We start from the raw sequence: 16,674 nt of genomic DNA, 5'->3' as shown, positions 1-16,674 counted from the left end.
CAGCCTATTATAGTGACTACAGAAGAATGTTTCTTGCTAGCCTCATTTCAGTGGGTGGAGTGGGGGACCTGAAGGCATCTGGAAAGACATCTGTGGTGACCCTGACCTGATGCCACTAACCCTATAATTGTCTAACATAGTAACTGTGTGTGTTTGTAAAGCAGTGGGAAATCCAGTTTTAATTTGTGTAATGATGGGGGTCAGGGAGGTAAAGATGTATGTAGAACAGGACAAGTTTTTTCTTATACAGTGGAACCCTGCTTCTCGAATGGCTTAGTTGATGAACAAATCGGCTCCCGATTGCCGAAAACCCAGAAGTAAGTGTTCTGGTTTTCAAATGTTTTTCAGAAGCCGAACGTCTGATGTGGCTGTTGGCTATTGTTTCTGGGGCGCCTGCACCCATCGGAATCTGCGCCTTGGTTTTCCAAAGTTTAGGGAGTTGAACAGACTTCCGGAACGGATTAAGTTTGAGAACCAAGGTTCCACTGTACTAATGGCTGGAGAAAGAGGAGGAACATCAGTGGGCCAGATTAGATCGATACCTATCTCCAGTATGTCCCACATGTGCAGAGGAGAGACGGCTCTGGATAGAATTGGGTAACCTACCATGCGGATTGACCCTATGTGTCTTGGATCTTGTGGGTTTACGGCATATGCAAATGAACCTCAGCATGGACACCTGCCAGTAGTATCAGAGACAGGGCAGGAAAACAGCTGCTCTCTTTTGCCCATCCATGTACAGTGGTACCTAGGGTTAAGTACTTAATTCGTTCTGGAGGTCCGTGCTTAACCTGAAACTGTTCTTAACCTGAAGCAACACTTTAGCTAATGGGGCCTCCTGCTGCTGCCGCACTGTCGGAGCACGATTTCTGTTCTCATCCTGAAGCAAAGTTCTTAACCTGAAGCACTATTTCTGGGTTAGCGGAGTCTGTAACCTGAAGCATATGTAACCTGAAGCATATGTAACCTGAGGTACCACTGTATATCAGTTGAATTTGGGCAACACATTGTTCGATGTGGCATGAAATCTCTGGATGATCCAGTCCCGCAGTTTTGGATCTGATAATGGAGTTCAGCAATATCTGGAGGGCCACAGGTTCCCTACCCCTGTATTATGTGGCCTGACAGGTATCTGATAACACCTTAATCTGAATTTTAATGTCCCTGGCAAGTGCCCAAATGGAATCTCTGGCTTAATGGGTTATATAGTGAGCAGCCCTGCATTGATCCAAGGCATGGACAATGTCATGTTTTGTTACATTGATGAGCCTCTGTAAAAGAAATAATAGGTGAATTTTTTTTCTTTCTTTTTTGTATATAATTTTTATTAAATTTTGTGTTTTACAGTTGAATATACTCATTTTTACATCCTTAAAATATCAATGACTTCCCTTCTTCTCTTTCTATGGTTCATTTTACATATCATAAATCCCTGCATATTTTACAAAAAACTAAACCATTCAGCATTCCATTATTACATCCATCCGGTGCTTTTTTAATGAAAAAAATGTTTAGGGGTACTCTCATTTTCCTATTCATATTGAAATACTGCCCCTCAATGAGGCCAAACTTAGATTCAAAAAATGTTTAGGGGTATGCGTACCCCAGAAAAAAGCACTGCATCCATCAAAACTTATTTACACTGTTAAATTCATCTTAATGCTGCCAACGTTTCCAGCTGTACACAATTATTTCCCAAGAAATAATAGGCGAATTCTTACCACACTATACATACGTTAACTTTGGGTAAGTGAGATTCAAGTGACAATTCTGTTGTGAGTGAGCTCCGTGGAACACCAGCTTTCAAAGATTTTTACAGCTGTTTAGTGCTCTTGCTGCAAGTGGAAAAAGCAAGCCTGCCCTACATGAAATTGCTTTCTTCAAAATGGACAGGCCACCCTGATGCATCGCAACCTATGAGAATATGCCTTTGTCCCGTGTGGGCCCAGTAGCGGCACTGGCCCCGCGAAGTTCCCTGCAGCTTGCAGGTGGTGACGGATAACTGTGCCCTGCTGAGCCTCAGGGCCCGGCGGTAATGGGTTCCGCCTCTGTTGCAGATGTCCTTTATGTTGCTCCTGGGCGCATGGACAAAGCTGTTGGTGTCTTTGCAAGGCCTCGTCATCCCCCGGCGCAGCATCATGGCCCCGCAGTAATCCTGCCCGGCCACATTGGTCCGGGGGAAGTCGCTGTGCTGCCTCAGGAACTTCTCGTGCCGAGGATTCTGTGAGGAGACGCGGCTTACGATCAGGCAGGAGGCCAACAGGAGCAGCAATAGCGCTTCGTTTCCTCTCAGGGAGATCATTGTTGCTGCTGATTTCCGACGAACCTGCAGCCATCGAAAGGAAGCCGGTGAAATGTTTATTTCGCATTACTTTACAGTGGTACCTCGGGTTAAGTACTTAATTCATTCCGGAGGTCCATACTTAACCTGAAACTGTTCTTAACCTGAAGCACCACTTTAGCTAATAGGGCCTCCTGCTGCCACTGCGCTGCCAGAGCACGATTTCTGTTCTCATCCTGAAGCAGAGTTCTTAACCTGAAGCACTGTTTCTGGGTTAGCAGAGCCTGTAAGCTGAAGCGTATGTAACCCGAGGTACCACTGTATATTTTAAAAAAATGGGCCGCAGTGTATCATAAAACAAATACGCATTGCAAATGAAGGTCAAGATTAAAAATAAATAGTATTTAAAGAAGCATGATTGACAGGAAAACAAAACAGAAAAAAAATCAAAAAATCAAAACTCCACATGGAGTTTTTTTTATTTGTTTTACTTGATTTTTGCTTGCATCGTTGGCAATGCAGTGAACAATACAAGTGGTTTTATTCTGGGGGCGATGCAGGGATATGCATACCCCTAAACATTTTGTGAATCTTTGTACTTTTGTCCATTTACTGTATTTATCTTTCTTGATCTGAACTATAAAATGGGGATTTTCTTGAGTTAAAATGAGAGTACCCCTAAACATTTTTTTATAAAAAAGCACTGAACAATACCATAAGAAGTATTGTTTACCATCAAACACAGACCATTGGTCCATCTAAATCAATGTTGTCCACACTGACTGGCAGCTGCTCTGTGGGGTTTAAGTCAAATGGTTGCATCTAGCTGTACAGTACCAATGTGAGAGAGCTACTTTGCCCCAGTCTCAAGACACCCACCGCAAAGGTAGGCTAGGTCAGTGTAGTTGACGCTAGATGGCAACAGAGAACAATAGCTAGCCTGTCATGAAGCAGAAACTGTGTGTGAGAGAGATTGCGATAGCCTTCAATTTCTGTTCAGGAATGTTTTTACGGTGCCCGTATGCAAAAGAGGGCAAAGTCTCTCACTTGTTTGAAGGGTTCTCTATCAAAGCAGGGTGTGTATCAGGCACAGCTTGGTGGCAGGGAAAAGCAAAGTCAAACATGCCGGAATTCCCACTTTTTGAAAGGCACAAGGACTGTGTTTTCAACATTACACCAAGTGATCATCTTAAAAGTGCTCTTTTGGCAATTTCTTATTCTCTCTCTCTCTCTCTCTCTCTCTCTCTCTCACACACACACACACACACACACACACACACACACAAATTCTTGCTCTGCATAGACTAGAACAAACCCACAGGTGGGTTTCATTGGCAAGACTCAGCTCTGGGACATAACAGGTAATTTGAAAGAAAGAAAGAAAGAAAGAAAGAAAGAAAGAAAGAGAACAGTCCCTGAGAACAAAAGTGTTTACCATTATTTGTTTGTTTACCATTTTGTAACAGAAGAAGCACTAAACATTGAAGGGAAAATAGCTTCTTTCAAACAAGTAAAAAAAACCCCAAACTCAGGTATTGTTACCATTGTAACAAGGAACTAGTCCCTCAGGGGTCTCACACACCCCTTACCCTTTTGCTCAGTTAGTCAGAGGCTCAGCAATAGAGATGTACTTTCTGGGTGATTCTGCTGTGTGGAAGGGAATCAGTTCCACGTGAGACCCTTTCCTCTGAGGGACAGTCGTGGATACATGCAGCAGGGTGCCTTATTCTCTCTCTCTCTCTCTCTCTCTCTCTCTCTCTCTCACACACACACACACACACACAACACACAGTCACACACTTCAGACCTTCTTGTGTGTTGTGACTGCAAAGCACATACTGTTAGAATATTTATTTTTTTTAGTCTGGGGGGAGCACACAGTCTGGGTATCCTGTGCTCCTCTCTAGATGCTTTTCAGTGCCAACTACCATAAGCCCCAGCCTGCATAACGGGTGTTCAGTGATAGGAAAGGACGATCTCTGCTTCTAGTCAGTGAATATTCTTCACATTTACAAAGCTGAGGAAGGTGTTTTTATATTAACAGACAGGATTGTAAATTGTTTTTATATGCAACAATGGCAGCAAGAATATTCTTGGCACAAAAATGGAAAAAAAGAAGAATTACCGACAAAAGAAGAGTGGCAGATGAAATTAATGTGCTATGCAGAATTAGACAAACTGACAGGAAGGATTCGAAACCTGTGGGACCAGAGTAAATATTTGAACTATTTGAAAATCAATTGTAATAAACAGATTACGCTAGTAGGACTGCAAGAAGTTTTGTAAGGAGGACTATGTGAAATATTGCAAGGAAGACTATAAAGAGATTAATCAGTTAAGGACAATTAAAAGTAATAGAGAAATTAAGAAATGCAGATTAAGTGATAAAGAATGGAAAATCTTCAGGGGTAGTTGACGGAAGTCTAAAATATTGCATAAGATAAGAATTTATGTTAAATGATTGTTGGAAATGATATGTTAAAAAATTAATTAAAATTTATTTTAAAAAAGGAGAAAGGCGTTTTTAAGGCCAAATAACACACATGCAGCTGAAGGGACCTGAGATTTCCCACTCTCCCCTTCTTTACAGCCTAGTTGATACTGGAGCTGGGATGGGGGAGAAAGCAGGTACTGGCTCATAGGGAAGTGATACTGGGAAGGGTCCCTGCAAACGTTTGTGTTTATTTTTATGCCAAACACAAAATCTCTCCTCTCCATCTTCTGCGTCACAAATGCGCACGAGTTAACAAACAGGGCTGCCGCCTCCTCACGTAGTTTGACCTGTAAATCGTCACTGTGAGGGCCCCTCCATTCGCCCTTCGCAGCAAGGAGAGCAAACCTGTGGCCCTTCAGATGTTGTGGACTACAAATCCCATCATCCCTGACCACTCAGCATGCTGGCTGGCACTGATGGGGTTTGAAGTCCAATAGTATCCATAGGCTGGCAGCTTCCCTGCCCCTAGCCTACACGGTGTAAGTCTAGCTGGGTGGCAACCAATGTTTCCTTTGGCGACAAACTCAGCCTCACTCCCTGACACAAGCTAAGGACCACAATTTTATCACCCAGAACGATTTCTGCACCAACTTACGCGATCTTCTCAGCCAGCACTACTCAGAAATGCCTCCAAATCACCCAGGGGGCTGTCAGAGCGGTGAATTTGGTTTCCTGTAGAACTGAACATTTCCCCTTGGGCTCTTTATACCCAGCCTAGCCAGCTGCTGGTAAAAGGTTAGTACTGATCACATGCAGCTGGATTGAACAGGCAGACAATGTGTGGATCACTGAGATGGAGGGTAAGGATTAAGAAGAACAAATGCACTGAGGATCAAGACACAGTTGACCTCATCGTGGTTTGAAGTCTCTCTGTTAACCAGTAAAGATAACACTACTTCCTGAATCCTTCTGAATATTTCTCCTGGGTGTGTGAATCCTGCAAATCATCATCATCATCACTTCTTGATTGATTTAAACAATACTGTTACTGGGAATGGGGAAGAAATTTGATTCAATTCGCACTTAATGGCCAACATACTTAATTCACACTTCCTGGAACATTCTGCCTATTGAAAAATGGCCAACCTTAAAATTCGCACTTTGGTGAATTTTTCAGCGCAGTTCTGCTGCCAGGCAATGTGTGCAAGAATGCATGTGCTGGAGTAAAGTGTGCTTATAAATGCATATGTAAAAAAAATTAAAATAAATAAATAAATGCACATATGATTGAGAATCACATTAAACTGGCATTAAAGAAGGGCAAATTGCTTTGCAAAAAAAAAAGTATGCGTTGGGCAAAATGGCATAAAACATGTATGTATTAGGAGAAACACCACTTGAGGAATAAAAAATTTCAGGGCTTATAAATGAATTTGTGCCAAGCTGCAAGAGAGTCAAGGGTGATTTTAACTGGGGCCCTCTTTCCAATATTATCACATTTATAAAGTGTGTATATATATGTAGAGAAAGAGAGAAAAAACCCTCCATGGAGCTGTACAAGACACACCTCCAAGATTAAAGCGATCATGTGCATTGTGAACAGACATCCCAGAAACTAAGACACCTCTGTATTTCTTCATCTTGCAAGGGAGGAAGCTAAGTAGGATGAGGTTGGTGGAAATGAAGAAACCTGTTAGTAGCATGGAGCAAACATACATCAATGCTTCTTTTCTCCTGCAGTGGCAAAAAGAAGTACAGTTGTACCTTGGTTCTCGAACGCCTTGCAACTCGAACGTTTTGGCTCCCGAACACCGCAAACTCAGAAGCAGGGCTGTAGCTAGGGAGTGGGGAGGAGGGCCGTGCCAGGGGTGCAGGCGAGGGGGGTGCGTGCAAAATTGGCTAAAAATATGTCCATAAATATGTCTAGAAATAAAAATATTGATTATTGCCTCTTAAGAAAAGGTTTTAAATAGAGGGTGAATTGAATGGGGGTAGGGTTGGAGGAGAGGTGGAAAGAAGAGCTAATTTGTCAGTGGCTGGGGGCACAATCTGGACAGTTCTGCTAGGGGCACAAGATCACCTAGCTACGGCTCTGCCCGGAAGTGAGTGTTCCGGTTTGCGAACGTTTTTGGGAAGCCGAACATCCAACACGGCTTCCGTGGCTTCTGATTGACTGCAGGAAACTCCTGCAGTCAATCAGAAGCTGCGCCTTGGTTTTTGAACGTTTTCAGAAGTCGAACGGACTTCCAGAACAGATTCCATTCGAGAACCAAGGTACGACTGTACCTCAATATTGTCCTCACTGATTTTTGATAGACGTTCCCTTCTTAGGAGGCACAACAGCTGCGTCCAACTCTATGACTCCCTATTCTCTACACTCCAACTGTATAATTATTAGAGCAACAGAACTCCATGAAACACAAAGGACAGTCCAGTTTCACAGAGGGTTGCACTTCTGTTGAACTCTGAAGTGTAAACGCTAGATTTCTTCAGCAACATTCTGGACATTCTTAGCTCTGATCCTAGGCCTTGTCTTGAGATGGGAACACCATTGTCTCCTGAGTCGGTCAATATTTGGCCACTAATAAAGGAGTAGCAAACAGGAACAATCCATTGTAGGCAGGAGGATTTTCTGAATTTATCATAAGCAATTGTTCACCAGCCTTTTGGAGCCACTCTCTTGCTTATCTCTTACCCAGTCTCCCATTTCTTATCCCAAAGGTGATGGCTGGGGCAAACCTATCTAGATAAAGCCAAAAGCCTTTTCACTGCCTAAGATTTTTTCCAGGCGAAACAGGTTGTAGCTGGCCTGCCTCACTAGGAGGGGCTGCCCCATTTCCAGGAGTCACTTCAAAGAAACAAATGGACAATTAGTGCTTTTTAATCTCCCTGCAATGCTCAGTTTGGTCCAGCAGGGCTATTATTACATTACGTTCCTTACGTTCATTTTAACTACTTTGGTGTTTTCCTTCCCTGTACTCATTTGGGGCTCTGATTCAGTTATGTTTTCAGTGTTTGGCTGATTTTGTCATTTCTGTTTTCTTTAGAGGAACAAACAAGACTGTTCAGTCTTGGCAGATACGTTGCCTCATGAGGCATGCCAACTGCTGCCTTGCAACTTCCTACCTCCCCTTTGAAAAACGTCTAGAAACATATCAATCATTTGGTCGTTGGCCTGTTTCCAAACACCCCTACCAACTTCTGTGGTCAAATGGAGGCCTCTCTTCTGGGGGAAAGTGTGCAAACACTTGAGATTACAAAAGGTGACTTTCACAAGCCAATTTAGCTTGTTCAGAGTAATGCCGTCATTGAACAGGTTCGCTGTTGCCATCACTGAGAGCCACTTAAAAGTGGGTGAAACCACACCTCTTGATACTGGTAGGTAAAGGTAAAGGTAAAGGGTCCAGTCGTGACCGACTCTGGGGTTGCAGTGCTCATCTCGCTTTATTGGCCGAGGGAGCCGGCGTACAGCTTCCGGGTCATATGACCAGCATGACTAAGCCGCTTCTGGCGAACCAGAGCAGTGCACGGAAACACCGTTTACCTTCCCGCCAGAGTGGTGCCTGTTTATCTACGTGCACTTTGACGTGCTTTTGAACTGCTAGGTTGACAGAAGCAGGGACCGAGCAACAGGAGCTCACCCCGTCGCAGAGATTCGAACCGCCAGCCTTCTGATCGGCAAGTCCTAGGCTCTGTGGTTTAACCCACAGTGCCACCCGCGTCCCATTTTGATACTGGTAATAAACTGCTAAAAGAAAATTTGTGTGGTGCAGACTAGATAACATCACAAAAAATCAGCCACCAGAACCCATGTTTTCATAGGTTCCTGTGCATTCATGGCTCATCCTATTCATGTTACTATAATTTGTTTTAACAACTTTCAATACTGAATTCTAAGTTGCTGCTTTTGAGCCTGTTGGAATGGAACATGTTGCCTTCTAGCAGGTCACCTACTTAGTTCAATATTGCATTCTCTGACTTCCTTAAGGTCTTAGGCAAACTACTTGATAACTTTAAAACCAAAGCAAAATCTGTAGATGCCAGGGACTGAACTGGGGACATTAACAATGAGCTCTTAACAATGAGCTATAACTTGTTCTCCAAATTGACTACTCCCCAGGAACCAGAATCAACACCTGACGTCCCTGGAAGAAATGCGGGAGAAATTCGGCTCTTTGTTTGGATACACTCATACTACATCATCATGCAACAAAATGGTAGACTGAAGCTTTTCAAGACTGGATTTGTTTGTTTGTTTGTATTCCTGAGCAATGCCCTTTATGAGGCTACTGGTATATATAGCAAACACATTTAAACTCCACAGTCAAACAAACACTATCCACACACAAAAGGAGAGGTCCTGGGAAACCCCAAAGTTTACTAAGGTACCCAAGCGGGGAGACCTTAAGTTTTGAGGACCTTTAAAAAGTTCAAAGAGGGGTGGAATGGAGTGTCCTGGAGTAGGGCATGTTTAGCTGGCTGCCACTTCACTGCCGTCTTTTATTGCAAATAACAACACAGTTCTACATATGTAAAGGAATATTTTATTGCATGAAACTGCAAGAGCAGACCATTCAGTCACAGGTGTTCTCAGATCTCAGCCTTAATCTTTAGCGGGTGTTAAAACGCAAGGATAGGAAAATGCATTCATATTGCTTTATGACCACTAGATGGCATGCATTTTATTAAAATACAAAAGCAGGAGGGAAAGACTGGAGGGACTGTGCCTCAGAGAAAGCAAACGGCAGCATTTGAAAAGGCAAATTGCAGTTGAGATACACAAACAGAAATAGATTTTTTAAAAATTCTACCCGATTCTAAAAAGGGATTTAAAGCACTGTGATTCAATACAAGTAAACAGAGACATCTAAAGAGGCATTTTGAAGTGAACTGGCACCCCGTTAGTGCAGCCCACCCGAATGCGCTGGGAGGTGGACCTGCCTCTGTAGTTACAGGGGGGTCTCTGGGAGCCTCCCCCAAGAATGCGGCAAGCTGTGAGGTCAAAGGGTGTGTTGCTGTCATAGTAATTCTCGCTGGCGTAGGTCCCCCCGTCGCTGCAGGTGGCATCCACGGCCATGGGGTCCCCATGGATGAAGGTGTTGGAAGGTTTGCAAACACCGTCGGTCATCCCCCTTCTCTGCATCATGAGGTTGCAATAGCGCCGGGCATCCAAGTCGCTTCTGGTCTTTGGGAAGTCGATGTGCTGCCGGCGGAATTTCTCGTAACGGGATTCCCTCTGGGTAAGTGCTGGCAGGACCATCAGGAATAGCAGCAGCCAGCAGGCAGTCGTCTGAGCCATGGTGTCCGCTGCACTTAGGAATGGAGAAGGGAATTATTATTTATTTCTTTTAAAAAAATTGTAAGGCAATTTGCACACAAAACTGAATGATTTTGTGTAACTATATACAGTGGTACTTCAGGTTACAGACACTTCAGGTTACAGACTCCGCTAACCCAGAAATAATACCTCAGGTTAAGAACTTTGCTTCAGGATGAGAACAGAAATTGTGCAGCAGTGGCGCGGCGGCAGCGGGAGGCCCCATTAGCTACCTTAGGTTAAGAACAGTTTCAGGTTAAAAACAGACCTCTGGAACGAATTAAGTTCTTAACCCGAGGTACCACTGTACAGTAAAAGCTGAAGAGCGACCACTGCTTTGATTGGCTAGGTTGAATATCAACACAGATCCTCCGCAGGCATTGGCTGGCCTTCTGTGATGTCATTCCTGAGTGTTCTAACCTCTGAGTGTGAAAGAGGTGCTCATGGAATGTTAACAAAATGCGGCTTCTACAAAGAAAGCGAAAGGTCGCTTGAGCAGCATGTAAGGGCCACCAATATCTGGGAAGAGAAGGAGCTGAAAGCTCTTTGCAGGAAGGAGGAAGTGTCACAGAAAGGATGGCTCAGCTCACCAAAGCCGATTGCAAAAAGCTCAGTGTAGAACATGTTAAAAAGCAAGGAGGTTGAGTTGATTCTTTAGTCTTCTGCTTTACTCTTCTGCCAGGATAACAAATGAGTACAATCTAGAAAGCTGTTTATGAGGTCACAAGCTTTTTCATCTGTGTTGAACACATAGTTTAGATAGTTGGGGTTTTTCCTCATCTCCTGTCATAGCTCCAGGTAGAGAAGCAGGGGCCATAACATAGATTGAGAGATCGATCGATCAGTGATAAACACCAGTGGAGGCTGGTGCAGCAGAGCAAATGGGAACTCAGGCTCCATGTGCTCAGACAGCCCTCACCTCCCTAACTGTCCCCATATACATGTCATTCAAAATATAAACAACAATAAACCGTAAAATAAAATTTTATTTTTTTAAATGAAACAAAACCTACAGTGAGATGGAAAATAATGATTATTTTTTATACTTCTGATTGGCCCAAGAGGCTCAGTGGTTTAGACCACAGCACCATCCGCGTCCCTCATGGAGAATCTAGGCACCCTATATATAGAAATGAGCCAACCAGTGATATTTTAGGGAGCAGGCTAGCAGGCGGGGCCCATGACTTACATCATAGGAACCTACACGACACAAAACACTGTTGCTGTATGTAGGTTTTATTTTATTTGTTTTTTATCTTATATTTTGGAAATGTACATCCAGTTGTTTTTTTCCTTTAATTTAGCGTATATGTAAATCTGGCACTGTTCACATGCAGCGGAAGTCCCTAACTCACTGAGGGTTCGAGGCCCATCGGCTGCCCTCACCTGGTTTAGCTTGCCAGTCAAAACTGTTCTGGGGTGTGACTGCTGTCACATGCTGACAGCTTCTGGGAGCCACAGGTGAGAGCTGAGTGCAGGGTGGGGACCAAAGGCAAGAGGAGAAGAAGGAGCATGACACGTCCCTCACCACAGATACTACCCCCTCCCCTAACACCCCATACACTCCAGAACATTTAATTATAGCAACTCATTTGAATGCTTGGGCCCTAATCCCCTCACTTTTTTCAGCAGATCCTACCTGCCTTGCAGAGCAAAATGATTCCCTTCTGAGCTGTGTTTTTCCCTTCTCGAGATCTTGTTCTACCGAGATGGCGAAACAGATCAAGTTCCCAGAAAACCTTTTTTTTTTTTTAATGGCATATTTTGCAATCCTCTGGACTGTGTGGAAAAGTGGGAGGCTCCATTGCAAAGCTGTTTGAGGCAAATTGGCTGGTTCTAGACCACTCGTTGCTTATTAACAAATGGATCTGGTTCAATTTTTTTTTTAAAAAAAAATCAACATCATCATCTCGCCCTTGAAAAGGTGCTGTGCTGCCAAAATGTGTCAGGGCCTCAGTGTTGAGAAAGCCAGGACAAGGCTGAAAACCGCACCCTGCTGATCAAGGGCGGCAGGAGGGGGGAGAGACTTTTGTTTCATGTTTCTAAGGAAAGAAAAGATGCAGAGCATCTGGAACTGATAATATTTGGAAAGGAAAACATCACTAGCCACTTTCTTCTGTTACACGTCAACCAAGTGAAGGAGGACCCAGGGAGGAGTAAATAACTGCTGCTGAGAAAATTAGACTGAAGAAGAGCAGTTGGAACTGCTAAAGAAGAGCAGTTCAGATCAGCCTCCTCTCCCTCTGAAAGGGAAATGTCACAGATCTTGTCCATCTTCCCTTGCTGAAACCTGAATCTTGTGGCATGGGCCTGTGCTATTGATAGTCTTGCATTCTCTGCCTTATACTGAGCGAGGCCATCGGTTCTCCAGGATTTCAGGCAGGGGACATTCCCCGTCCTACCTTGAGATTTTAGGGACTGAACATAGGATTTTCTGTTTGCAAAGCAGAGCCACTGCCAGTCAGTGTAGACTGAGCTAGGTGGGCCAGTGACTTGACTCAGTATAAAACACCTTCCGTTGTTCCTTTGGCCTGATCTAGTTGGGCACTTAAGTTATCTTAAGTGAAGAATGTGCAAGGGCGACCAGTGACATCAATATGAGCATGTGCACTCAGGGCCGGATTTAGGTTTGATGAGGCCCTAAGCTACTGAAGGTATTGGGGCCCCTTATAGGTCCAGCTGTCCTTTGTCAACAACAAATTGTTTCTGTTTTTTTGTGTTGAATATATGCTATATGGTAATTTATGGACCTAATAGGTATCTTAAGCCATTTGCACACAACAAATAGCAGCCTACACAACACAAAACACTCTTGCTGTATGTAGGTTTTATTTCATTTCATTGTATCTTATAATTTGGAAATGTACATCCAGTTTCTTTCCTTTAATTTTTTTGGGGGCCCCAAGAGAGTGAGGTCCTAAGCTATAGCTTGTTTAGCTTATACGTAAATCCGGCACTGTATGCACTAATGAACTCTGCTCAGTGGTCCACTGTCACTGGTCCTCCTTGCAACTTCAACTCTCTGGGGAAGGAAAGAGAGAGAGAGAAAGAGAGAGAGAGAGAGAGAGAGAGAGAGAGAGAGCCCTTTCTTTGTTCAAAACAAACCTTCTCTGTAACTTTCACATGCTGCTGTGAATTATTAACTTACTTATAGCTTTAGTAATTTATTAACTTGCTGTAAAAGTTGAAGTTATTCACATACACATTTTTCATTCCTCTATAATGGTGTGTGTGTGCTCCATGAGGCAATACCCGAAGGACCTCCTCTTTCCATATCAACCCACCTGGACCCTGAGATCACCTCCTGAGGCCCTCCTTCGTGTGCCTCCTCCTCAAGAGGTCAGGAGAGTGGCAAGATGAGAACGGGCCTTCTCTGCAGTGGCTCTCCATCTGTGGAACACTCTCCCCAGGCAGGTTCTCATCGCGCCTTCATTATACACCTTTAGGCGCCAGACAAAAACATTCCTTTTTAACGAGGCCTTGGGCTGACCTGAGGGACGCGGGTGGCACTGTGGTGTAAACCACTGAGCCTCTTGGGCTTGCCGATCGGAAGGTCGGCAGTTCGAATTCCCGCGATGGGGTGAGCTCCCGTTTCTCGGTCCCAGCTCCTGCCAACCTAGCAGTTCAAAAGCACGCCAAAAAGTGCAAGTAGATAAATAAGTAGATAAATAGGTAGATAAATAAGTACTGGCCACATGACCCCAAAAAACTGTCTGTGGACAACCGTCGGCTCCCTTGTCCAGGAAGATGAGCACCGCAATTCCAGAGTCGTTCGTGACTGGACTTAACTGTCAGGGGTCCTTTACCTTTACCTTTACCTTGGCTGACCTGATCAACACCCTATACCCTTTAAAATGTGGCTCTTTTGGGGTGGGGCATTATTGTTTTGATTTTATATATTGCAATCCTTTTTGTGAACCACCCTGAGACCTCCGGGCATAGGGCGGCATATAAATTCAATAAATGAAATGAAATGGCTTGTTAGAAGGGGGTCCAGGAGGGCAAAATAGCTGGTGGGTAAAGGTTCAGTATCTCCTCTTCCCCGCTTCTTCCACTTCAAAAACACTGTCTCAAAAAATGGTCAGGGGGGACCTCCTGCAGAGACACATCTGACCTTTGGGTTGATGTTCTATTGATAACAATACCACCTGAAGATTTATCTTTCTCTTGGTTTCCAACAGATTTCCAATCTGCCTTGGAAGCTAGATTCCCATGTGGGTCTGAATATCCCCAGACACTTTCAAGGGGAACATTTGTCTTCCAAAGAAGGGAGTTTACATTGTCCATTATATTTACTCCCAGCCTCAAAGCACCCACAGAGCCACAAACGGCAAGATGACTATTTATTAGGCATCCTGTGGAATGTGCTCAGAAGCAGCCCTGGGGTTGTGGTGCCTGATCACATGATGACAACTGGCTGTGTCCATAAACATGAACTCTGCACACTGGGACAGAACTGAGTGGGGAACCAGAGTTGCGAAAGTGTTGGGGGAAGCATTCCAAGCTGCCAGACATTAATGCTGAACCATATGCGCTCTATATTGTGAATACCCTATGGGTGGGGGTCAAATGGAAGGAGAAAATCTAGACATTTGGGCATGGGGAAATGGAAAAAAGGAGAAAGGCAGTGGTGACAGTTCCCCACCCTAATATTTGACTGGACCTTTCTTGCTGAAACCTGGTTTTGCTTCAGTCATGAGCATCAAAAAACTTCCTATCCATCTCCCAGCAGACACTATGTCCCCCCCCCAACAATGATTCACTTGGAATAACTGTATGCCACCACACCATAATTCCTGACGGCAAATGGTTGTGGCCTGTGTGTTCTCATAAAATGTGTTGCAGACACCAATTAGATCTAGCCAGGGCCTCAACTTTTACTGCCAATGAATCTTTCAGGTACTCTGCCTCCCCTATGGTATGTCTAGCTAAACTCGAAGTCCGTAAGTGCTGGAGGGCCTTTAACTTGGCTCGATGTCATGCCCTCCCTTCAGCTGTCCTTGAAGGCTGATACAGGAAGATTGCTTACCTGGAGAGACAATGCGCCTGTGACTCTGGACAAATAGAAACAACAGAGCATGTGTTTCTCTATTATCTTTATTATAGAGACATTTGTACTACCCTCATCTTACCATTACTGCATAAGTACCCAGGGTGCACAGGACAATTCTATACCTCCCTGCTGCTTTCAGATACCAATCCTGCTACAACATACGTTCCCGATTCTGCACAGCAGCACCAAAAATTCATCGGATGATGACCCGTGACACAAACTAGATGTAATGAGCACTCGTATAAGAGTGCTCTGTAGACTGACAGCTATAGTCTTATATATACTAACCTTTTATGCTCTTTCATTCTTGTCTAATGTTCCTAACTCCTCTTTTAGACTCTTAGTTTCTTTTGGATTCTGATAGACTTTTATATATATATACTTTCTGTTTTAACTGGTTTTTTTTTAAAAAAAAAAAACCAAAACCAAAACGTTTTTAGACTTTAAATGATTGTACTCTTCCCTCCTTATGCTGGTCTATGACCGTAATAAAGATTTGATTTGATTTGGTTGCAGCCTACCACCCATGTCGGCAGAAAAACGAAAGAAAATCTCGGACAGTGCAGTACTGCATTCCACATTCCCTCCCTTGGATGCAATAAGAAAAATATAAATAAATGAAATTAAACACACATCAAATGCTATGCAACTTTCTCCTCAGTTTAATAGTGACAGACATTGCTGGTTTAACAGAATCAAAGCAGGTTTCTTTGCCACTATGGTTTAAGGGTTTTTTTTTTTTTTTAATTGCAGTAAAGCAGAGCTGGACAGAATGGCAGCAAAGGGGGGTGGGGTTCAGTGGAGTTGCAAGGGATGGCATAATTGTTAAAAAGCTGAATATTTGGGATCTGGGCATTGGAAATCTTACACTGTGACAATGATGCTTTCGTCGAAGTGCACAGGCTCATTATTCTGATTACAGGCAATGACAATGTATCTGGATGACTTGTTATCAGAGTACTTGCAAGGTGGGCGAGTTGAGCCGCCTTTGTGCTTGCAGCTGGTGACAGTGAAGGGACGGAGAGCGATCCTCAGCCCGTTTCCATAATCCTTCCCTCCAATATCGGTGCAGACAGATTTGATGTTATTCTTGGTGCCGTGGATGAAGGTGTTCACTTCCTTGCATGGTTTGTCCAGCCCACGTCTTTTCATCATGACGTCACAATACTGCTTTCCAACGTTGCTCTTGGGATTATCGTAGTGCTGCCTTAGGAACTTCTCATAGGGGGTTTCACAATAGGCTCCCAGTGCCAGAACAGACACCAGAAAGGTGAGGAGCACAAGGCCAGATCCCTTGAAAGGCATCATCGTGGGTGACCTCTGCCTGAAAGAGATACCTGGGGGGAAGTAAAGTGGGTGTGTAAATGCTTTCTTTCTGTTTGCCACCAGAGGGTGCTTTGTGAAACAGCTTGGAGTTCAAATGAATGCTGTACTGTATATCCTTGCAAATTCTTATCTGCAAATGTTGTGGTGGATGTTATCTAGTCATGATCACATAACCATGTGAATATTGATACAAACCAGTCACATTGCAGCTTATGCATCTTATAGCAGAAGTTTAAGACACAATTTAAATATTTTTTAAAACC

At 43.8% G+C, this 16,674-nt stretch overlaps 1 protein-coding gene, 1 long non-coding RNA gene and 2 pseudogenes across 12 annotated transcripts in view; 1 reads left to right on the top strand and 3 right to left on the bottom strand.

Moving 5' to 3' along the window:
* Positions 1 to 1,340: 1,340 nt before the first annotated feature.
* LOC309326522 (ribonuclease pseudogene) lies at positions 1,341 to 5,823 on the bottom strand (annotated as a pseudogene). 2 transcript variants are annotated; one of them, XR_014161584.1, is made up of 2 exons: positions 5,371 to 5,823; positions 1,341 to 2,326 (listed from the first exon to the last, which is right to left on the bottom strand). The product of XR_014161584.1 is annotated as a ribonuclease pseudogene (transcript). The 2 variants fall into 2 exon arrangements; XR_014161585.1 differs by lacking the exon at positions 5,371 to 5,823 and adding an exon at positions 3,871 to 4,375.
* A 2,202-nt stretch (positions 5,824 to 8,025) lies between these two features.
* LOC309326539 lies at positions 8,026 to 8,942 on the top strand. Its single transcript, XR_014150327.1, has 2 exons — positions 8,026 to 8,093; positions 8,836 to 8,942. It is a non-coding gene; the product is annotated as an uncharacterized lncRNA (long non-coding RNA).
* A 294-nt stretch (positions 8,943 to 9,236) lies between these two features.
* LOC309326892 (ribonuclease pseudogene) lies at positions 9,237 to 11,780 on the bottom strand (annotated as a pseudogene). Its single transcript, XR_014161583.1, has 2 exons — positions 11,672 to 11,780; positions 9,237 to 10,022 (listed from the first exon to the last, which is right to left on the bottom strand). The product of XR_014161583.1 is annotated as a ribonuclease pseudogene (transcript).
* Positions 11,781 to 15,727: 3,947 nt separating this feature from the next.
* The window catches only part of LOC309326507 (angiogenin-2-like), a gene marked incomplete at its 5' end in the record, with an annotated part of 56,094 nt that continues 55,147 nt past the window's right edge, over positions 15,728 to 16,674 (bottom strand). For 3 of the 8 annotated variants that reach the window (XM_081835318.1, XM_081835321.1, XM_081835322.1), the window contains one exon: positions 15,744 to 16,422. In XM_081835318.1, the coding sequence (XP_081691444.1) occupies positions 15,950 to 16,422 (473 nt within the window). In that variant the 3' untranslated portion in view covers positions 15,744 to 15,949. Of the gene's footprint in view, positions 16,423 to 16,674 lie in introns of all 8 variants that reach the window. The other 5 variants (XM_081835324.1, XM_081835323.1, XM_081835317.1 and 2 more) reach the window with 5 other exon arrangements.

Source organism: Podarcis erhardii (assembly GCF_964252035.2).
Source record: "Podarcis erhardii genome assembly, chromosome: 13".
NCBI classification, from domain to species: Eukaryota; Metazoa; Chordata; class Lepidosauria; order Squamata; family Lacertidae; genus Podarcis; species Podarcis erhardii.
Note: the sequence above shows the minus strand (reverse complement) of the source record. Positions and strands in the feature narration are given on the sequence as shown.